Here is a 20,689-nt window from a genome sequence, read left to right as displayed (position 1 = left end):
ACGGTCCCAATGTTCGTGTCCAGCTACCCCTCTTCCCTGCCCCTATTATCCGGTTGTTGAAACCTAATCTCCAATGTAACGGTAATTTGGAGGTGGGAACCCTGAAAGATGATTAGGTCAGAAAGTAGAGCCCTCACTGGGGGTAGAGCCCTTATGAAAGAGACCCTAGAGAGCTCCCTGGCCCCTTCTGCCGTGTGAGGACACAGCAAGAAAACACATGAACCAAAAAGCAGGTCTTTATAAGACACCAAATCTGATCTTGGACTTCCCAGCCTCTAGAACTGCGAGAACGGAATTTCTGTTGTTTATAAGCCAACCCCGTCTGTGGTGTTTTGTTATAGCGCCCCGAATGGACTGAGACACCAAGCCAGAAAGGAGCCGTTGAACGACTTGGATAGTAAGGTCATGAGAGAGGACACAGCTCTTCACCCGAGCTCCTCCTTGACCTCGGCCTCCGGTTATGTATCACCTGTTCTTTCATTCAGTCTGCACTGACACCAAACCGTATCTCATATGCAGAATCCAGGCTTTTGTGGATCTCCAGGGAGCCAGCAACTCAAATGATCACATGATCTAGTTGCACTTGCTGTCCCGTCTGGAGGGGAAGGTAGGGGAAAGCGTGTGACTTAGCCAGAGGCTGATTCCTTTCTGTGGTGGCAGCTGGCAGATGAGCCTCATGGGGGAGCGCTCTGCTGCAGCCCCAGTCCAGGAGAGCCCAGAACAAAAGACCCGGAGCCCTGCTCCTAACCTGCTACCTAACCATCTAACTCCTGCTGAGGGCAAGGGGGGACCCAGCTGGCACCCTCTTGCACACCAGCATTTGCTTCTTGTTCAGAAGGCCCGTGGACGTTCTTACCCACTAGCGAGTGTTGCCTGGGCAGGAGAGGAATGCCTTGAATGGATTTTAAGACGTCTTTTGCTTTCTGAGACCTTTTTCCTTATAATAGTAAACTCATTATTTGAACTTTATGCATTTGACTTTCGAACATGTTTTCCGCGATGCGTTGTGCCTTCGTGTGCTGTCGCTGCTGCTTCGACCTGGCCTACTCGGGTGGACACGCTCAATACGGGGGCTGCTGAATCCCCTGCCAAGGCTTCTTAACCTCAGTGTCACCAGCGGAATGGTGAATGGAACTGCCCTGTTTTCTGTAGGTATATTGCTCAAAGCTGAGGAGAGTACACGCTGACCTCTGGAAACCAGGTTTTAGTGACGAGCCCAGTCTGAGTCTGAGAAGTTCTATCCTAAAACTTAACGTGAATTTTTTGGTTTATTTTATCATTTACTCAGATGTTCGTTTTAACATAGAAATCTTTTCAATTATTTCAAGTTTCAGCCTCTAAAAGTGGTTAGCTTCTGCATACCCCGTGTGCCAGGAGTCAGACTGGAGAAGTGCTGTGCGCAGTATGTGACCAGAAGAGAAATAAACCCTGAGGAGAATGTCTTGTGAGTCTGAGCTCTGAGCAGAGGAGAGATGTAGAAGCAAATGGTGCCGAAAACTATAGTTAGAAGTACAGGGGCGCCTGGGTGGCTTGGTCGGTTAAGCATCTGACTTCAGCTCAGGTCATGATCTCAACGGCCCGTGAGTTCGAGCCCCGCATCGGGCTCTGTGCTGACAGCTCAGAGCCTGGAGCCTGTTTCAGATTCTGTGTCTCCCTCTCTCTCTGCCCCTCCCCTGTTCATGCTCTGTCTCTCTCTGTCTCAAAAATAAATAAATGTTAAAAAAAAATTAAAAATAAAAAAGTACGTTTTTCAGTCAGTGGAGAAGGCAGTGGTGCCTGAGAGTTGCTGTTCTCAGAGGTAGGAGAGGTGGGAGAGTCAGCAGGTGGGGATTTCCTGAGGTCTGAGGAGCAAGCACCCGGCCCTCAGTCCTGGTGCCTCTTCCCAGGGGAATGCAGACAGCCCTCGCTGGCTTTCTGTTCTCCCTGAGGGAGAGGACCTAAGGTTGAACATCAGTCAATGAGCTTGTACTCCTAAAGAAATCTGAGACGTTTTTAGTGTTTACGTATTTGAGAGAGAGAGAGAGTGTGTGTGTGTGAGTGGGAGAGGGGCAGAGAGAGAGGGAGAGAGAGAATCCCAAGCAGGGGGCTTAATCTCAGGAACCATGAGATCATGACCTGAGGCAAAACCAAGAGTCAGATGCTTAAGTGACTGAGCCACCCAGGTGCCCTGAAATCTAAAACTTCTGACCCAGGAATGAGGTTGGAAGCCAATTCTTGTGGAACTAGTAACACCTTGCAAGGGAATGTTAACATTCTCTTAACGGAAATAATCTGTTTGGAGGAAGTTCCCTATAATTCTACAGAACTGTGTCAGACACGGATACAATACAGTTGTGACAATGTTTTAAGGCTGTAGTTCTCTAGTCAGCAAAGTTCAAGGTAGTTTCTCAAGAAATGATATATTGAGCATCTTGGGGAAAGAACAAGTGTTCAAGCCAGCAAAAGGAGAGAATTTCTCATTCTGAGTAGTGAAATTTATCTTTCAGCTTGTAAAATTATTTAGCCCATACCCATTAAATAGAGGGCATGTTAAAGAGGGTTTATCACATTCACTTTTTCAGTTTTTCCATTTTGCTGGCTTGCCTTGGATGAAGCCGTAAGGAACAAACATTGGTAGTCTGCCGGGGAGCTTGAGATGAAGCACTTGCAATGGACAGAACCTTAAACTTACATAATGTTATATGTCAACTATATCCCAGGAAAGCTGGGGGGAAAATAGAAACAATACAACTTACAAAAACAACAACAACAACAACAACAACAACAAAAACCAAAAAAAAACCCCAAAAAATCTTTCTTTTTTTTAAAAAAGAAATGTCAGGATTATGTACTAGGAACAAACAGGTAATTACTAACTTTACATTTTGTATGTTTACACCTGTAATTCATGCAGAATTTGAGGTGTACTTAAATGTGCGGTTAAATTTGGCGATACTCCTCTTTTGTCAAAGAACAATAGGGGCTACAAGGGGCCACCCTCCTGCTTCTTGGCTAAACATGGCCGACTGGATATGGGCATGATCACAGGGGCTTGATTGTTACTAGCGTACAAAAGGGAAGGCTCCTTGGCCTGTATTGAGGGGAGCCTCTCCGAGGGTTCAGAACAGCAGTTAACAGAGGGGAACAGGCAGCGCTATAGCCACCACTCATACACCAATCAGATGCTTTCACTTAACTCTGCAAATTAAAAAGTCACATACGAAACTGCAGTTTGTGTTGACTTGGTCCACATTTATTATTACTTTCCCTTTACAATCAGTGGGAGAGGCTGCTTTTTCAATCCTGATTTTGTTTCAAGAGGTTTTAATCATGCAAACCACCTCTAGTGGTTTTCCTTTGGATGTGAATGTAAATCGTTACCAATGGTACATTTCATCCATGTATTAAAAATGACACCTTATGTAACAATTGGCTGTAAGCACAACAATAAAAAGGATGTAAGTATTTATTTAACGTCGCACTAAATTAGTTTGATCTTCACCCCCAGTCATTTCCTTTTGGAATGATTGTTAGGCTCTTGCATAATCCGACTGTTAGCCCACACTGGGATCTAAAATAGCAGGCAGTTTAAATCACTTAGAGCTTAGAAATCAAGAGGCAGTGTCTTTTCATTCTATTTCATGGTGAATTCTAAGCTCTCAGTTCTTCCATCATCTAACTACTGCTCCTCAATCAAGTTTATATAGCCAAACCATGAAGGAACATCCTGTAATTTTCATTTTATTTACAAAGGCCCCAAACTCTCTAAATGGTATACTGCAAACTCAGTGTGTGACAATTTCGATGCTGTGTGAAGCACATGTTGGTGAAGGGCACAGACTAATACATAGAAGTTACTTAACGCCTGGTACGTAGTAAGTGCTCATTAAGTGTTTGCTATTATTCCCTATTTCAAAGGAAATGAGTCCCTGGTGTACAACCACGTCCCCCTTTTCAGGCTGCGCCACATGCATTTGTCCTTCTCGGCTCACCTCATCATCCTACTCTGAGAAATGTTATGACTTATCACATCTGGTCTATAGTGAAACTGAAATTTAAAAAAAAAGAAAAAATCAAGGCATCTTAGCCAACTTTCCTTAAGAAGGGCTTGCCCTGAGGAGTATTCCTGGTTCCTGGAGATCAGACTTGAATTTTTCTTCCTTCAAGTCAGCTAAGTGGATTATAGTACTCTGGATCACTAACTAACTGGCTCCAAATGGTTGGTTTAACTCCGCAGTGTCTGGGCATTGCAATGCAATGCAACGCAATGCAACAAGTTCCAACAGCTCATCAAATTGCCTATAAATGAATATTTTGATGGGAAGCTTTTCTGGTTCCACATTTTAAACTAAGTAGAAACCAGACACACTAGTACTGACAGTGCTTGCAAAAGTCAACGTGTGTTTCTAAAATCTCTACTGTGAATATCACATGATTACAAAGCTGCAAAAACATACAGGGTCGTAGCATCTTATATAATTAGATTCTATTTTTACTCTAAATATAGCTATCCTAGTTCTTTAAAAACAAAACGACTATCATCCAGATTGTGAATAAGGAAAGAATGCAGTTGTTTATAGCCAAACAAATTAAAGCGTTTTTTAATGTTTTGCAAGCTACTACTACCAGGGAAATATTTTAATTAGCAAACTTCTTTATCTAGAGGTTATAGATAATGCCATTTGATATGCTTTTCTTGATATCATTTTCAGACAATCATCATTGCCTCTTACCACTGTCTCTATTAAGCATTTCCCAATTTACAAAATAGTTGAACTCCTACGTTGAAAATTAATACACTAGAGCACTTCCCCTCTCCTTTTCCCCTTTCAACATCATAAAGGGCGTTTAAACAAAAGAAGGCACTTTGTACCCTATACATAAGTCACAGGGCTTTGTCTGGCTGTGAGCCTGACCCAAGTGCTGCCAGAAAGCTGTTTTCGAAACACATCACTGGAGCTGAAGACATCTAATGTCTGTGCTGCCCAGCACCCAGGTACCATTTAATGTTAACATAACACCCTGGTTTTCCTCCGCGGATTCACCTCTTCCCTCCCTTTTCTCAAGCTACGTGGGTTTAGTCGGAATGAATCACTCACTGCCACTTTCCACCCTGGATCTGATTGCCTTAAGATCATCAGTGTATTTATCCCCTAACCCCAATCTCCAATGCCCATTGTGATTGGTTCCCGGATGGACATATTAACCAATCAGAGCCAATGAATCTCAGAACTACCTTAGTTGGTCATTTTGTGAAGGAAAAAAAAAATTCCATCTCTCCTATAGAAGCAACCAAGAAGAACCTCTCTCTTTCCTTAGAATGAGTGGTAGGAGAATGTGAGGTTTGGAGGGAGTGTAGCAGCCATTTAGCTAAGAAAAGAGAAGAACCTGGGGCCCCTGGGGTGGCATGAGGTGGTGAGGATCCCCCCACCACCTTGTAGGGCCTGAAGTAGAAGACAACACTGCAGAAGCCAGCCTGTTTAGGCTGGAGCTGGAAAGACCTGAACCGTGGGAACATAGTGTGAGTTTTCAGATCGAGCTCCACGGGAACCAGTCTGGACTCTGGACTCTTCAGTTACTGAGTCAATGCATTTCCTTTAACATTTGTCAGTCTGGGTTGTGTCATCTGTTACTTGCAACACGAAGAGCCCTAAACAATGCAGGCAAAATAGCCTAGATTGAATAGGAACATCTGGGCTCCACAAATTGTATTCCCGAGAGCACCGCGGTGCTACCTGCAGCATGACGGGGAGTGGGAAGAAAATGAGCCAAGTCCAGGTTGGCCATCAGTTAAACTGGTGAGAAATTCAAGAATGGCTTCCATAGTGATGCCAGAGAGGAGAAGGAAAAGAAGAAGCCAAAGACACAAAAAGAAGAAGCCAAAGCTTGGGAGTTAGGAGATCCTGCTCAGGCATCCCAGAGAAGAGAGTCTGAGTTGGCATCACTGTCTTCAAGCAATGGCTGCATACTAGCGTTTGGGAATTAGAGGCCGCCTGATTCTACCAATTGGTTGGTAACGTAATTATGAAAAGTTGTCTAGTTGATAGAAGAAATTGGTTGTTAATGGGAACTATTCTTCACCTTAAAAAAAAAAAAAGAGTGCTTATTTTAATGCAGATAAAATAGATTTACTGTGCAAAAAAAGGGGGGGGCATGAAAATAAGTCTCTCAGGTTATTCTAATCAGCGGATGCTAAAGATTGGTAAACCACTCTTTTAAATAAGTACTATATTTATTCAATTGCCATTTCCGAGATTTTCACTTATAAATAATATTTCTTTGTTAAACTGTAAGGGTCACAATGAAATGTTTAGCCTTGAATTTAATATGAAGCCTGAGACATTTTCCATGGGTTTGCTCTTTTTTGCAAATTATTGCTCTGCCTTGGGAAATAAGATTGAAAGGAAATAGGATGAGAGTTATGGGCAAGGAAACATTTTCTTGGCTTATTATTAGAAAAAGAATATTCTTTCTTTGTCCTTCCTGAACTTAGAAGTTTTTTCCTATAGAATACTGAAATAGTTAACAATTCATAAAAAACATAAGCATCTACATTAAAACACAACCTTAAATGTAGCCCTGTAATTTTTACCAGAAACCTTGTAAAGTATGATGAATATACATGCATGAATACTAAACTTAGAAAGACCATTCAACATTCACATGGAAATGCAGCATTACATACAATATAATAAATATCCAAGATATCAAATACACAAAGTGATCATTGTTTTGATGTAGATTCTTTTATCCAGTTAACACTTTTACTGCATAATTTATTATAATAGCCTTACAAGTTAAACAGAACTAATTAAAAGCAGAATTTAACTAATCTGCTGAAATAACACAATTCTCAATATCTTGCAGCATATTTTAATCTATAACATGTAAAACTGTCATTTTGACAAGAAAAACACATCCATATAACTGCTCAATTAACTTCTTTTTCAATGTTTAAAAAAAGTCAGAGTTAATAGAATGAAAAGAAACAGAAGCTAATCTTATTTCTGAGATAATTTTATCGCCTTAACTCTTGGGCTTTGGCAATAATGTCTGAAGTTTTAATACATATCATCATATAACTTAAATACTGTATTTACAAAATATATAACTTTTTTAAGCAAAATACTGTACAAAATACTGTCTTACATGTTTAAAGGGTACTTTCCCTTACAATGTATGAAAGCCCTTTACGTTTTTACCTTTAAGTTTCCCACATGCTTTCGAGATCCCTCTCTTCTCCGATATTTCAGAGCTGGGGTTTTAATAGTAGAAACTGGTCTACAATTAAAGAATAAAGCCAAAGATAAAAGAGTGCTGTATATCTCACTGAGATTTTTCTAGATAAACTCTCATAGTTAAAAGGCACTTAAAATCCAAATCATACATTTTACGTTCTATGTTTAGATTCTTCCCTTTTGTCACTAAACATCTCTAGCAAACACATTTTAGGGATACTGTATCAGTTATGAAAATTCTTTTAAATTGCTCTTCTTTTGAAATGCACAAAAGGCAAGTAAGCACCTTCCACTTCTGTTAACTTTTCAATGTCTGTTTCTATGCACAGTATGATTTCTTCACCCAAATTACTGAGAAAATAAATGAGATCATGTTTACTGTTCCTTGCTGCTATAAGATGCGTCTTTTAAAAACGTCTAACATTAAACCCACCGCTATTGAGTTCCATAACTGAATTCCATAGTCAAGGATCTTATCCTGAGCATGGCCCAGGTCTCCCCGCATGAAGGCTCATTCTTCTTCTTTCTTGTTTAGGAGACAGATTATCTTCTTGGTAGGTCAATATGTATTTCCAAACCACCAAAGAATGAACCCAAACCTTGTCAACTTTGGTATCCCCCAAAATCCACATGCTCGGTGTGTGACTGGATATCCGTCAGGCAAGGAGAGCGCTGCCGGAGGCCCAAGGGTCTGGGACCTCGGAGGCAGGAGGCGCCTTCCACAGCCCTGCACAGTGGGGAGGCACCTCGGAATGGCACTCCCTTGTCACTGAGGAGTGGGGCTCAAGGCTGGATGGAGGGGCTACTTGCAGGTGTGGACGTCAGTCATGCTTTCACACCTCCTGCAGCGGACGTAGCAGCACCAGATGAACTTGCACTCGCACCTCTCCACGTGCCTGACCACGTGGGTGTTGTAGCCGCGGCCACAACAAAGGAGGTTGCAGCCGTCTGCGCCCTCTGACGTGCGGTTGCATTCTCTGCCTTGTGTTCCTGGGATCCCTAGTTTCTTGTCTTCTACACAGTAATTAGGAGACTTATTAAGGTAGAGCAGATCATCTTTGCGGATGGGTATCTTCCTCTGATCTTTTTCTCTCCTGCGCATTTTCCTCTTTATTTTGTCTGAGATTTGGACACTGTTTTCATATTTGTCCTTCAACAAATGGCCGATCTTTTCAAAGGAAGACATCGTTTTCCAGCACGTTTTCACAGCGCAGGAGCCGGACACTCCGTGGCAGCGACAGTCTACTGACATCAGCTTGGCGACGGCCTGAAACCAACAGGAATTGCATTAAATATCATTCATGAAGTGTCTTACCCAACAACAGAAGCGCGGCTGACCTCACCACTTCACTTTCTGGGTCCGTGTAGTCCTGCACAAAAACGGTAGTTTTGAACATAAAGGGTCTCTACAGCTGCTTCAGGGTTCCAGTGTTTTGTCGTTCTCCTGACCCTGCAGAGCAAACGTTTCCAAGTCTAATTTAAAGTAGTGGACCAGGCCAATGTAGTCATCAGGGTTGATCTGAGACACCCGAGGGAAACTACTTTTATATCTATTTTTGTGTTTAATTTCGGGGTGGGAAGATGTCCATGCATGCCTCCATGTTCCTGATATCGCACCTTGCTACTCAGACTGTAGTTCATGAACCAGCAGCAACAACGTCACTTGTGAGAAACGCAACTTCTCTGGCCCCACTATAGTCCCACAGAATCAGGATCTGCATTTTAATGAGATTCTCAGGGGACTCGTATGCACCTTAAAACTTGAGAAGCACTGACAGGATGGTCATCCTCGCCTCACAAGTGCATAGAAGCATCCGTGGAAACTTTGCAAATAACCAACGCACTAATCGCTGAGATTCTGATTTACTTGGCCAAGGTGGGGTCCAGGCAGTGGCACGTCCACAAAGCTGCTCAGAAGATTCTAACGGGCATCCAAGCATGAGATCTATGCACTGAGAGTTCTCAGGTTTGATCACTGTAAAAGTCCATTACATTCATGCGGGCTTGGGGTACCGTGTTATCCTCTGGTCACAGACCACATGAGAAACCCTGACTAATCAACTTAAATTGGTCAAAAGGAAAAGGGGCTGGAGAGTGTGGTTGCTCCCAGCAAATTCTTCCCCTGTTGTGGAAAATTAATTCAAAACATATGTCCTATTCTTGATGGATCAGTAGCACCATCCTAACATAGAAAAGGGATAATATATATACATAATTTTTCAATTCAAAGTGCTGAGTTTGGTTTATTCAGCCTGAGGAATTAAATGAAATTACATATATCTGTAAGAGTCCATTGCCTGGCACACATTAAGGTCTAAATAAATGCCCCCTTTTCCTGAAGAAGGTCCGGGAAGAGTTGAGAGAAAATTTTACATGGGGCTCACCGTGCAAAAGCAATAGAGAGATTTCAAGAATTTGGGGGTTCTATTCTCTTATACAGCAGGCTGGTTAACACAGCTTCCTTCCATCCCTAGAGGACGACAGAGCAGATTAATAAATCGCCGGGGCTAGCTGTAGCGCTGACGGTCTGTCAGCATGCTGGGTAAAATGGGAAATTGATCTGCCCATTCAATAACTTGGAAATTATGTGTGTCATCTCACCAAAGAAAGGAAAACCTCACAGCTTAAATTCCACTTACAGTTCTTATCACGACTCTAAAATGACAGGGGTTTATGTTTTGCCATTTTATACTTAAACCTGACACTGACGTGTTCGTGGAATGTTAGGTTTCCCAAGAAATTAAAGTTTCTGAACTATCTAATGAGATGGACTATTTCGGACAATTTATAATATTTGCAACCTTGAGTGAGAGCATATGGTATTGATTTGTGCAATATTCGATACTTAGTGTTGAAAATAATAAACAGAATAATATTTAAACCCTGTCCTTTATGGAATAGAGCACATATGCTCTTTTTGAATTCATAAAACTGAGAAGCAAGTAGCTATGTCTATTTCTTAGTAACTCAGGCAAAAGACAGCTTTCAATGATATGAAAGCAATTTATAAAGTATGGCACACAGCTTAGTTACTTAAATTTATGGCATTTGATATTCACAAAGACTTCCATTCTTTAAAATGTCTCCAGGCAAATAAATGTTCAAATTAATGCAATCTGCCTACTTTTGTTCAGATTTTAAGGGCTTGAAGGATATGAGAAAAAGAGAGCTCAGCTAATGCTGGGCAATAACAAAACAAATTGTCCAAAGAAAGCCAAAAATCTAAGAATGTCTGTTTATGTATTTAAACCTGATCAACATTCCTCACAGTCATCACTTGGTGATTTAAAACTGCCTCTTGCTCAGGATCTTACTGAGGGGCCGACTTTTGTTTCATCAACCAGTTCAGACATCATGTATGGTGTTGCCAATTTGCAAAGCATGGAGGACGGAGTAGATGCTCACCAAATACTTACGGAATAGTTAGTTCCAGCTCACTTGAACAGCTTTAACTCACTCTCTGTTGGTGCTCTGAAGCTGAAGAAAGAACTGAAAACCACCTTAAACAAAGGAGTCACTGCCAGGAGAGTCAATGGCATGGAAAGGTCTTGATCCTAGGGGGCTCTCCTCCGATTCCTCAGCCCACAGCAGTGTTAGGCCACAGAGTTAGGACACATTACCTCCCAGGTTTGAAGGATAAAAAGGTGATATCTAATGATATCACCTGCTGAATTCACATTGGAATTTTGGGAAGATTTTCTTGCTATAGAAAACTAGAATCTTTTAAATACCTGGAGTTAGTTATAACTTTTCAGGGATGATATTTTTAAGTTTTGTTCGATTACCTTTCAATTCCATTATCTTTTTTGTCCTTAACAATAAGTACAAATATGGTATTTTTATCATGTGTATATTTTACATTTATATTTCATTTATTTATATTTTATCCTAAGTTTTATTGTATATATTTTATATTACATATGTTTTACCATATATATTATCATATATATGGATATAGATATAGATATAGACATAGCTATAGATATAGTCTAGGATAGAAAGACAAATAAACATCAAGGAGAAGAATTCCAATAACTTGACATGAAATTTAAATGATTATAGCCCAAAAACAAAAAACCTCTAAGGAAGAAACTTGGGCAAATAGGGATTAAAATAAAGCAATGTAATTACCATTAGGACAATTTGATGAAATGCAGAGTCCAAGGCAGAGCACACACACACACACACACACACACACACATACAGTTTAACTGCAGAACTTAGTGTTTCTCAGAGAACTTTTTCATAAATTATTTTACTTGATGTAGCTTTACAGAAAGAAATGCCTTGCACACAGTAGGTAGTTAATGAACATGTACTTACATATTATTCCAGTTTTACAAAAGAATGAACAGCATGGTTAAGACACTTGATTTACATAAGGAAAGTTGGTGATATATGATGTAAAGTCTGCATATGCAGCAGGAGAATTTTAGTAGAACAGAGAAAAATGAAAGTGGAAAATGTAGTATATTTAAGGAAATTGCATGAACACTCCAAAAAAAAGTATATTCTGGAGCTTTTCAGCTGGGATTCTTAATTAACATCAAATAGCCGTTCTGAACTGCAGTGATAGGAGCCATTTTCTGCTAACAGGAAAAGTTAGAGAACAGCATTCGTATGAGTAGTATGTGGTTATGAGAAAATTCCTTTCTCTACTCTAGTTGAGTTGTTAAGGTTTATAACGATATTAACAGAGGAATGTTTTGTTAACTATTGCAAACAGATGTGCACATTTTGGTGGAATATTTTTCAACTATGGGAGAGCAATTAGGAGGGTAGCATTCAATTTACTGTGCTCTTTGTGTTAAGTTTTGGTTTGATGAACTTCTAATGAAGTGAAATAGGAAAGATGTATCATTAATACTTAATGTAAAAATAGAAACTGCTAAGAAGTGGTCTAAGGAGTGACTGGTCCCACAATTTTGATTCAGAGGTAACACAGCAGGCGATGATTGTTTTCCAGTGTATCACTTTATCCAAACTTCACAGAAATGACCAAAACAAAACAAAACAAACTATTGTGGAACGTTTTGTTATAAACATTTCATTTTGTCAACTATCAGATGATCTAGTTAAGTTTTTAGGAAAACTGTGACATAAGGTTGGATGGTTATATGTAGAATTCCTATTCCTCTGACCCATTTTGTCTCTTTCAGTCCAAAAATATATTTGAACCTGCTGAAAAGCAAAACACTTATGTGTTGTTCAAGTACTTATAAATATTCTTGAAACAGGTCAATGAAAATTTGGGGTTGGGCCCTTCCCACTTTTTTGAGTTACTCATCATAAAACAAATTATGGGGTAGGGAAACTTAAAAGTTTATGAGGTGGACATGGGAAGAATGGAAATATTTTAAGCACACCAAAAGAAATACCCATAAATATTCCAAGTCACATTATTCCCAGAAGTTCTGCCCCTGGAAGACATCACATCATTCTGTTAGCCAATCACCATTCAGCAACATTATTCTTGGAGTCATAACTTTAGGAATGGTGTCAGAAACCAAGTGGGAATCAGAGTATTTAAGGTCAGCGGTTAGAAAATCATCTATCCTGCTCACAGCACTACTAAGCGCCAGTACCCACATTTCTCTGAACGCTTTCCTACATTTTGAGTTTGGGATTTTGAGACGAGGAAAATCAACTCAATTGAATGCAGACCTTGAACTTTACTCAGAAGAATATGCCTATTAGATTAAAATCCTAATTGCCAATCTTAAAAATGGAGTTGATTGTTCTTCCATATTAGATAATAGCCTGGAAACCTGGTTGGTTTTTGTTGTTGTGGTGGGGGGGGGAGGGGAGGGGGGGTTTGGCTGCCAGTGGAAAGAAAAATACAAAATGGTTTTGAATTGTAATATTTCATGAAAACAGACCAACAAAAACTCCAGTCCAGGTAATGTTTTGTAATATTTTAAGACTCTATGTAGACCAATGAAGAACAAAAATACTCAGTAGAGAAAACTCCAAAATGTACACAAACTGCATATATATGTATAGGCTGAATTATTTTCTGCACGATTAGAATAATAGCAAAAACCTCAGTAATGTGAGAAGATTGTTTTTTGCCAACAAACAGTGGATTAAAATTGATGCTAAATAGTTGTATGTTTTTAATAAACTTGGAATATAAATACTAGTTGAAGATCAAGTGGTTACCGAGGCAAATATTGGTACCTAATTAGAAACAACACACAAGACAGAATAACACTAAATACCTGCCTAATGATACTGATAAAAACACAGAATACTGCAGAGCTTCTCAGAAGTTTAGGGATAGCTTTATTCAGGGAATTAATCATGACATGAATTTCCAAGTTTTGTTTTCTAGTGAAATGTTAAAAATCCCTACAAAATTATTTAAAGAATGATTAAAGAAGATTTAAGATCTAAATTGATAATTAATATATATTTGTGGGTCTTTTTAAAGATATTAATTTGACTTAATGTGTTTCTCATCCTAACTCTAGAGTTTTAAAAAATATGTATTAAGAAACACAAACATATATTTGACCTCTTTTATATTCATATGTTAGAGATAATTTTAAAAATCCTTTAGTGGATAATGTTTACATTGAAGCAGAACCTCATTCATTTAATTTTTTTTTTTTTACATGGAAAACTTTAAGAAGAGACATGTGCGTAACTGTGGTGTCAGGCAAGAATTACTTTATTAAATTTTAAAATTTCTAAACAAAAATATGAAAAGCCTACCTAGCTATTTACTGACTTGCCTAGTTTCGATTTTGCTATTTTGAATCAATATTCACATTGAATTAAAAATTCAAATTTGAATTTGAAGCGTCATGGTGATAATAACATTTATTGAGATTTGTGTTTTCGCATTATAAACCAGAATGGCTAAGTAAAGAAAGCTGGCTGAAACTTGTACCTATTCTAAGCGGGTTCCATTTATTCACTTTCCAAAAATGTAAAACAAATGTAACATATACTTTAAATATTTCTGACAGATACTGCAACTTGTTTTAATTTATTTCAGGAAAATGTGGCAGATTGCAATGACTACTTTGGGACCTTTACAGGTTATTGGATATTTACAATAATATAGGATATGTGCTGATATTCCTGTCCTAAAAAGATTATCACAACATAGAAAATGTATATTCATAAAAAGGTTTTGACTGTTTTAAGAAACTCACTATGAATTACCAAGTAATTCCCCTATGTTGTAGAACTCAAATTTTATTGTGTCAATATTCATTAAAATAAATATGTTAAAGTTAAATTAAGCTACAAGTTTATTCCATTTTAAGAAAACTTTAGTATAAAACACAGAATTCATAAAAGAGGTTAATTAGATGGTGGTTCTTCAAATTTAATTAAAGATTAAATTAAATCTTTAATATGTACATATTTAAATATCCGTATGTTTAATGTATCTAAAGCTTCTTTACATTTATCTGCATTTGTTGTTATTTTTATAATGAATCTGTATCACTTTATAATAAAATAACTAATTCTCTTTAAAAAAGATTTGTTTCACCAAAATATTAGTTAGGAGTCATGAATTCTCTAATGTATCCAAGAATGTTTGCTCGAGAAAGTACGGACACATTGATCACATGATGTTTAGGAGCCATTTCCCACTAAAAATAGATTTAAAGAAATAATCAAAAGTGTATTTAAGACGGAATTTGATTTGGTACCATTAGGCAGATCCTATAGATCTTATTCTGGCTCTATCGCTAAGGGGATGGAACAAAATCACCCAAAGGCATGTGCACATCTATTATTTTATAATTAGTGTTCCAGGTAGACAAAATATAAAATCACCAATACATCAATCCCTATCCGATGGAGAACTTAAACTGAATCGATGTAGAAGTCATACATATTGTTTATGTATACAATAAACACACATATATATTATACATATAGATGACATATATGTTTCTTCCACTACCAGTGTATGTTTTTAAAATCACTTGGACAGATTCATTCAGAAGTGTCATCCCAGTGTTATTTAAAGGCACTAGATTTCATTCCATTTTCTGATACATACCTGCCTTCCGGCTTCATTGTTGTGTAGGTTCATTGCTAACAGAACTTTGCTTTCTTTTCCTGTGGTGTTTCTGATGGGGAAATCTAGGAACTTTCTGCTGAACCACATGCCATACTGGACATCATCGGAGCAGCCCCCCCAGTGCCAGCCTTCACTAGCTGAGCCGCCATTCTGCAAGGTGGTGTCACAGGAGCACTCGGTCATGTTGCCTGCACTGCATGACCTGGTCACAGAATGCACCAGGCCTGCAGCCATCACAGCATAAATAAATGCTGTTTCCTTGGTGCCTAGAACAAAACATAAATTGCTGAATGGAAGAGCCATACCTCCATCTGTTTATGTTCATAACAAAGCCTCCTTCTTAACCTCTTAGCAGGAAAGTGATTTTGCAATTACTTTCAATGGATGCTTTAATGAGTACATATTTAGAAAGGACAATTTCATATTGTTTTAGTCTTATAAAAAAGCTACATTAATTTTCAGTATTCCACTTGGGGGCATTTTTATATATTGTACAGCATAAATTGCCCTCATGACAATTAGAATCATCTGTTTATTTTTAAAATTTGAAATGTATGCCAGCACCTAGCTCAGTACTTAATAGACAATAAAAGTTCAATAAGTACATATTGAATTTAAAATCCTTTGCATGGATACAGTAAATGGTAATACAATGCCCAAAGAGTCCACATTACCTTTATTTTTACATTTCAAATGTGTTCTCACAAAACACAAGCTGAAAAACTTGGTGTGATTTTTGTTTGTGTAAATAATACACGTCAGAATGCAAATTAAAATTAAGCAAAGGCCAAAGCAATCAGTAGATGTTACAGTTTACTTTCACATCAAAGACTGGTCTTTTTTTTTTTCCCCAAGGATATCATAAACAACAGTCACTGATATTAATATGGAACAGTTAAATATTTTATATAGTGCTAGCTAATCCTTTTACAGTCTTAAAAGCAATGAAAGTCACCAGCAAAGAAATGAAATGTCACCAGCAAAGAAAAAAAAAATTGTTATAGAAATCTGAGTATATATTTAGCCCACCTGCAATAGAGTTTGAGCTAAAATCTTTGAAAATTAAAGTTCATTAAAACATTAGTAAAATGGGCTAGAAGAGACTCAGCAAATGACCTTTTTTTCTTTTGAGATAAGATTGGAGTAGAAACAGTTGCATGCCCGTTGTCCAAAAAACCTTTTCAACAGCTGATGTCCCTGAATTTCATCAACTAAAACTTTTCTGCTTCTAACTCTCCTTCTTCTCCTTCTTCTCCTTCTTCTTCTTCCTTCCTTCCTTCCCTCCTTCCTCCTCCTTTTTTTCCCCCTTCTTCCTTCTGTTTTCTTCTGCGGGGGTGCGGGGAGGGGCAGGCCCCCTTCGGAAAGGCGCGCCGGCCAAAACGCAGCGGGGCAAATGCAATACTTTGGCGGCGATGCGTGCAGGGAGCGGGTGGAGAAGGGTCAAAGGAGGAGGGAGAACGGAAATGAATGTGAAAAACAACAACGAATCTTTCGGCGCCCAGGTTCTAAAATTCTTTGAATCTGCTGATATTCCTAGAACAATCCTGGTTCCCTGAACCTTTATCCCTACAGAGTCACTGGGCACGTGGAAGTGGAACTTTGTTTTACTGCAGCTTCCCGCGCCGCGGGTGTGCTCTCTGGAGGAAAGATATAAAAGGAAAGGAGACCAGAGGGGAGAGCCAAAGTAGTCGCGCTCGGGTTAGCCGCACGTTGAGTTGTCCAGGACATTCCCTTTTACAATCACCATTACTCTGTCTGCCCCGCGCTCCGAGGTGCCAACAAACGTGGGGCTTCGCTGCAATTAGCCCCTTGTCCAAGGCTCGGTGCGCAGCGGAGCTCTTAAATCAAAGCAGATGCGGCGGCAGCATTCCCTGCTGCCGACATCATGTTTCTCCAGCTGGTCACCCACGTAGGGGGGCGCTACGGGGTCCGAGGGGTCGGCGGGGTGGAGTGTCAGTTTTTCTGCAACTCCCGCCGAGCGCCGCGGGAAGGAGGAAGAGCTACAGCTCCTAGCGCCCCATTCTGGACCTGGGGAGTCACCCCCCTCCAGGACCGCACCTGCACCCGGGCCTGGTTTCCGTCACCCCCCCCAATTCTCGTCCACTAAAGGACCTCTTTTGGGATTGAGACAGCGGCGGACCACGAAAGCACTCCTTCATTTACCGTACTTGGAGGAGTTGTCGCCCTCCATCCTGCGCCATCCCCGAGGGTCCGGGACTTACCGCTGCTCAGCTCGTAGCCAAAGAGGGGGCTGGTGCCCGGCTGGGCGGTGGCGGTGACCAGGCAGTTCCATCTCTCGTGTCTGAACTGGCTCCTGCACTCCTGAATGCCCAGCCGCGCGCCCTCTCCGATGCTCGGCAGCAGGTACGGTTTCCTCTTGCACAGCTCCTTCTGGCGGCTGTTCAGCGGCAAGTTGGCACAGCCCAGCTTCTCCGGAACCCCAAAGGAAGCGATGCCCAACCACCTGTAAGACACCGCCGCCCCTAGCGTGAGCCGCTCCCCAGCTCTCCTCTCCGATCCCAGGTGTTTTGCCAAAATTTGGGTCATCCGCCCTAGGGTCCCCGGCCCTGCTCCCCCGCGTCAGCTGGAAGTCCCCCGAGGCTGGGCACCCCTTTTGCCACAACCGCCGTGCCGCCCCCATACTCACATCCAATTTCCTTGGGCTCCGCAGGGGAACAGCGCGAGCAGGGCTGCCCACAGCGCGCACAGGCGGGACAGTCCCAGGAGCGCCGCTCTGTCCATGGCCCCAGCATGGAGTCCCCCAGCCCCAGCCGCTCCACTGCTGCCCTCTCTGCCCAGAGGCCCGCCAGGCCAGAGGTCAGTTCCCCAGAACCAAGTTGTCCCTCGCCCCCTCGCTCCCTGTGAGACAACATAAAAAGAAGGCCAGCGGTGGTAGGGGCTCTCAGCAGCCTTCCCCTCGCTTGCAGGGAGCAGTTGAAAGGAGGTGGAGAAAGGAGCTTGGGGCCCTCCTCCCGCGCGGAGCTGGAGGTGTGCAAGAGGTGCGGGAGCGTCCCTCGCCGAAATAGGTGAGAAACTTCTGTTGGTGTAGCTGTCTCCATCGCCCCCGGCCTCTCCTCCCATCTCCTCCCCCTGGCCGCGCCTGGAGCCTGATTGGCCCAGCCTCGGCCCCGCATCTCATCATCCCCGGACCTCAAGCTCCCATTGGCTGCGAGCGGGCTCCGCGGGGGGCGCTCGGGCCCGCTGCTCCGGGACAGCGCGTCCAGACCCGGGTGTGTTCATGACCTTTCCTCCTGTCGCGGTCTTCTAAGAGCGGGTCTCGGCGGGAGGGGTATTGATTCAACCCGAAGACTGCCAGGGCCGCTTCTGTCTTAGCAACCCTGGGGGAAGGCGTGGGTCGAATGGGAGATGTTTGAGTTCCACCCACCCCACTCGCATTTGGATTAATTACCCTCTGGGTGGAGTGGCTGGAAAACCTCACTGCCCCCGTTTCTTTCCTCTCCCTCACCTCACAGGAGAGTAATCTTTTTGAGTCAGAGTTGGTACCAAACAAGTTGACCTTTCAGCACTGCTCGAGGTCTCAACGTGTCAGGAGACTTCAGATGGGTGAAATGCTGTCAGGCTTGAGGTCGTCGTCATTTAAATAGACATTTATTTATTTTTAGCGAAAGAGAAGGTTCTGGCCTCCTATCTAATCTACCATATTTACATGGTGTTATGCGATTTCGTTTTCCCGGTTTGTCTTCCTTTCTGCCGTCTTTGAGAGCATTGTCAGAAGACGGAGGAGAGAGACAGAATGTGCGAGAGAGCTTCTGGGGAGCTCTAGAGTAGATGAGGGTTGCGTCCCTGCCCTTATCGCCACTCCGCATTGTGGCTCACGTGGAGACCTTGGACAAGGCTACACACGGAAGACACAGTTTAAAAAGTTACTCGGTAAACACTTCATGTTTGCCCAGTACTGTGGGAATTTATAGACAGTGTCCCTTCCCTCAAGTTCACAAACCAGCCGCAGAGACAAGTCTAAAACAAAAGAATTTGAGATTTCAGTGAAGGAGAGCATAGAGTCCAGTGAGGCACTCTAGAGCCAAAGAGAGTTGGGAAGCCAGAGAATGTATGGTGCCCGGCAGTCTAGGAAGGCTAGGGAACCAGTGATTTTCAGGATAGAAGATCTCTGGGACGATTGGGAAGGCAAGCTGGACCTGCTCAGCCGTCGTATCCAACAGTCCTGCCTCGCCTGGTTGGTGACATGAAATGTTTCTGAGAGGTGTCACCTGCTCCCCAGAGGACTTCTGAAATGGTAGTAAATTCTCAGGGTGGACCTACCAGACTTACTCAGATAAAAGATTGGCTTTCCTTTGCTTTGTCCTCAAATAAAGGATTTTATTTGCTGCATGTCTCCTCCATCAGCCCAGAGCAATAAAAGCTCACTGAAATTCCCATCCCATCCCATTCATGCCTTTATCCAACAAATATTTGTTGAGCGAACACTATGTACCAGGTCCTAAAGCCACATTGTAATTTTTAGAGAGTCAAGTTGATGATAGGGTGTAGTTACTGATCCAGACATATTTTGGCTAATGGCTAGTGGCCTCTCTCAAAATCAGAGCCTTCATCCAAGCTCACTTTATTCTGTGAGCCTCTCCAGGGGGATCATGGAGCATTTTCTGCTGTATCCCCGCCATTGGGCCCAGCGCATGAAATCTTGGTTTTGAACAGAATTTATTGAGTGGATTAACATGATGAGGAACGCCCTGAGTGCATACCTAAGTGGTCTAAATGATGAAATAAGAGAAGTGACTTCCTTTTCGGGGGGAATGGGGGAGGGGAGAACATTAATACTTAGGGATTATTCTGTCCATACCTCTAAAGCAAAGGGTATTTATTTCCAAGAGTTGATGGAGCTGAAGAAATACACTTTTCATTCAATGAACAGACATTGGAGTGCCTTTTTTTTTTTTTTTTTTTTTGCCAGACATTTATGCACGGAGAGTCTGATGAGTGCCTCTAGTATTCAATCTCTTACTCTCGCTTTGTCTCTCTCTTCTCTCTCTCTTTCCACACAAAATTTCAACCCTCCCAAATTGGTACTCATTTTATAGATTAAAAAATGAATTGGAGCTGTTAAAAACTTGCTCAAGGTCACTCAAGTAAGTAGTAGAGTCAAAAATAAGTCTTATTAAGGGGCACCTGGGTGGCTCAGTCGGTTGGGCTTCCGACTTCGGCTCAGGTCATGATCTCACGGTCTGTGGGTTCGAGCCCCACGTCGCGCTCTGTGCTGACAGCTCAGAGCCTGGAGCCTGCTTCCGATCCTGTGTCTCCCCCTCTCTCTGCCGCTCCCCCGCTCTCACTTTGTCTCACTTTGTCTCTCAAAAATAAATAAATGTAAAAAAAAAAAAAAGTCTTATTGTAGCGGCTTGTTCTTTCCACCTCAATAACCTAATTCGCAACTTTCTTTCTTTTTTTTTGT

The 20,689-nt window shown here is 41.5% G+C and overlaps 1 protein-coding gene across 1 annotated transcript; it reads right to left on the bottom strand.

The window, feature by feature from the left end:
* Nucleotides 1-8,019: 8,019 nt before the first annotated feature.
* On the bottom strand, nucleotides 8,020-18,018 carry WNT16 (Wnt family member 16). The gene is made up of 4 exons (XM_007089179.2): nucleotides 17,912-18,018; nucleotides 17,487-17,728; nucleotides 15,244-15,530; nucleotides 8,020-8,484 (listed from the first exon to the last, which is right to left on the bottom strand). Exons 1-4 carry the CDS (start codon nucleotides 18,004-18,006, stop codon nucleotides 8,020-8,022), a joined length of 1,089 nt encoding a protein of 362 aa, XP_007089241.1. The 5' UTR covers nucleotides 18,007-18,018.
* Between the last annotated feature and the right edge of the window lie 2,671 nt (nucleotides 18,019-20,689).

The sequence above is a fragment of the Panthera tigris genome, chromosome A2 (assembly GCF_018350195.1).
Source record: "Panthera tigris isolate Pti1 chromosome A2, P.tigris_Pti1_mat1.1, whole genome shotgun sequence".
Taxonomy (NCBI): Eukaryota; Metazoa; Chordata; class Mammalia; order Carnivora; family Felidae; genus Panthera; species Panthera tigris.
This window is presented reverse-complemented; position numbering and strand designations above follow the sequence as displayed.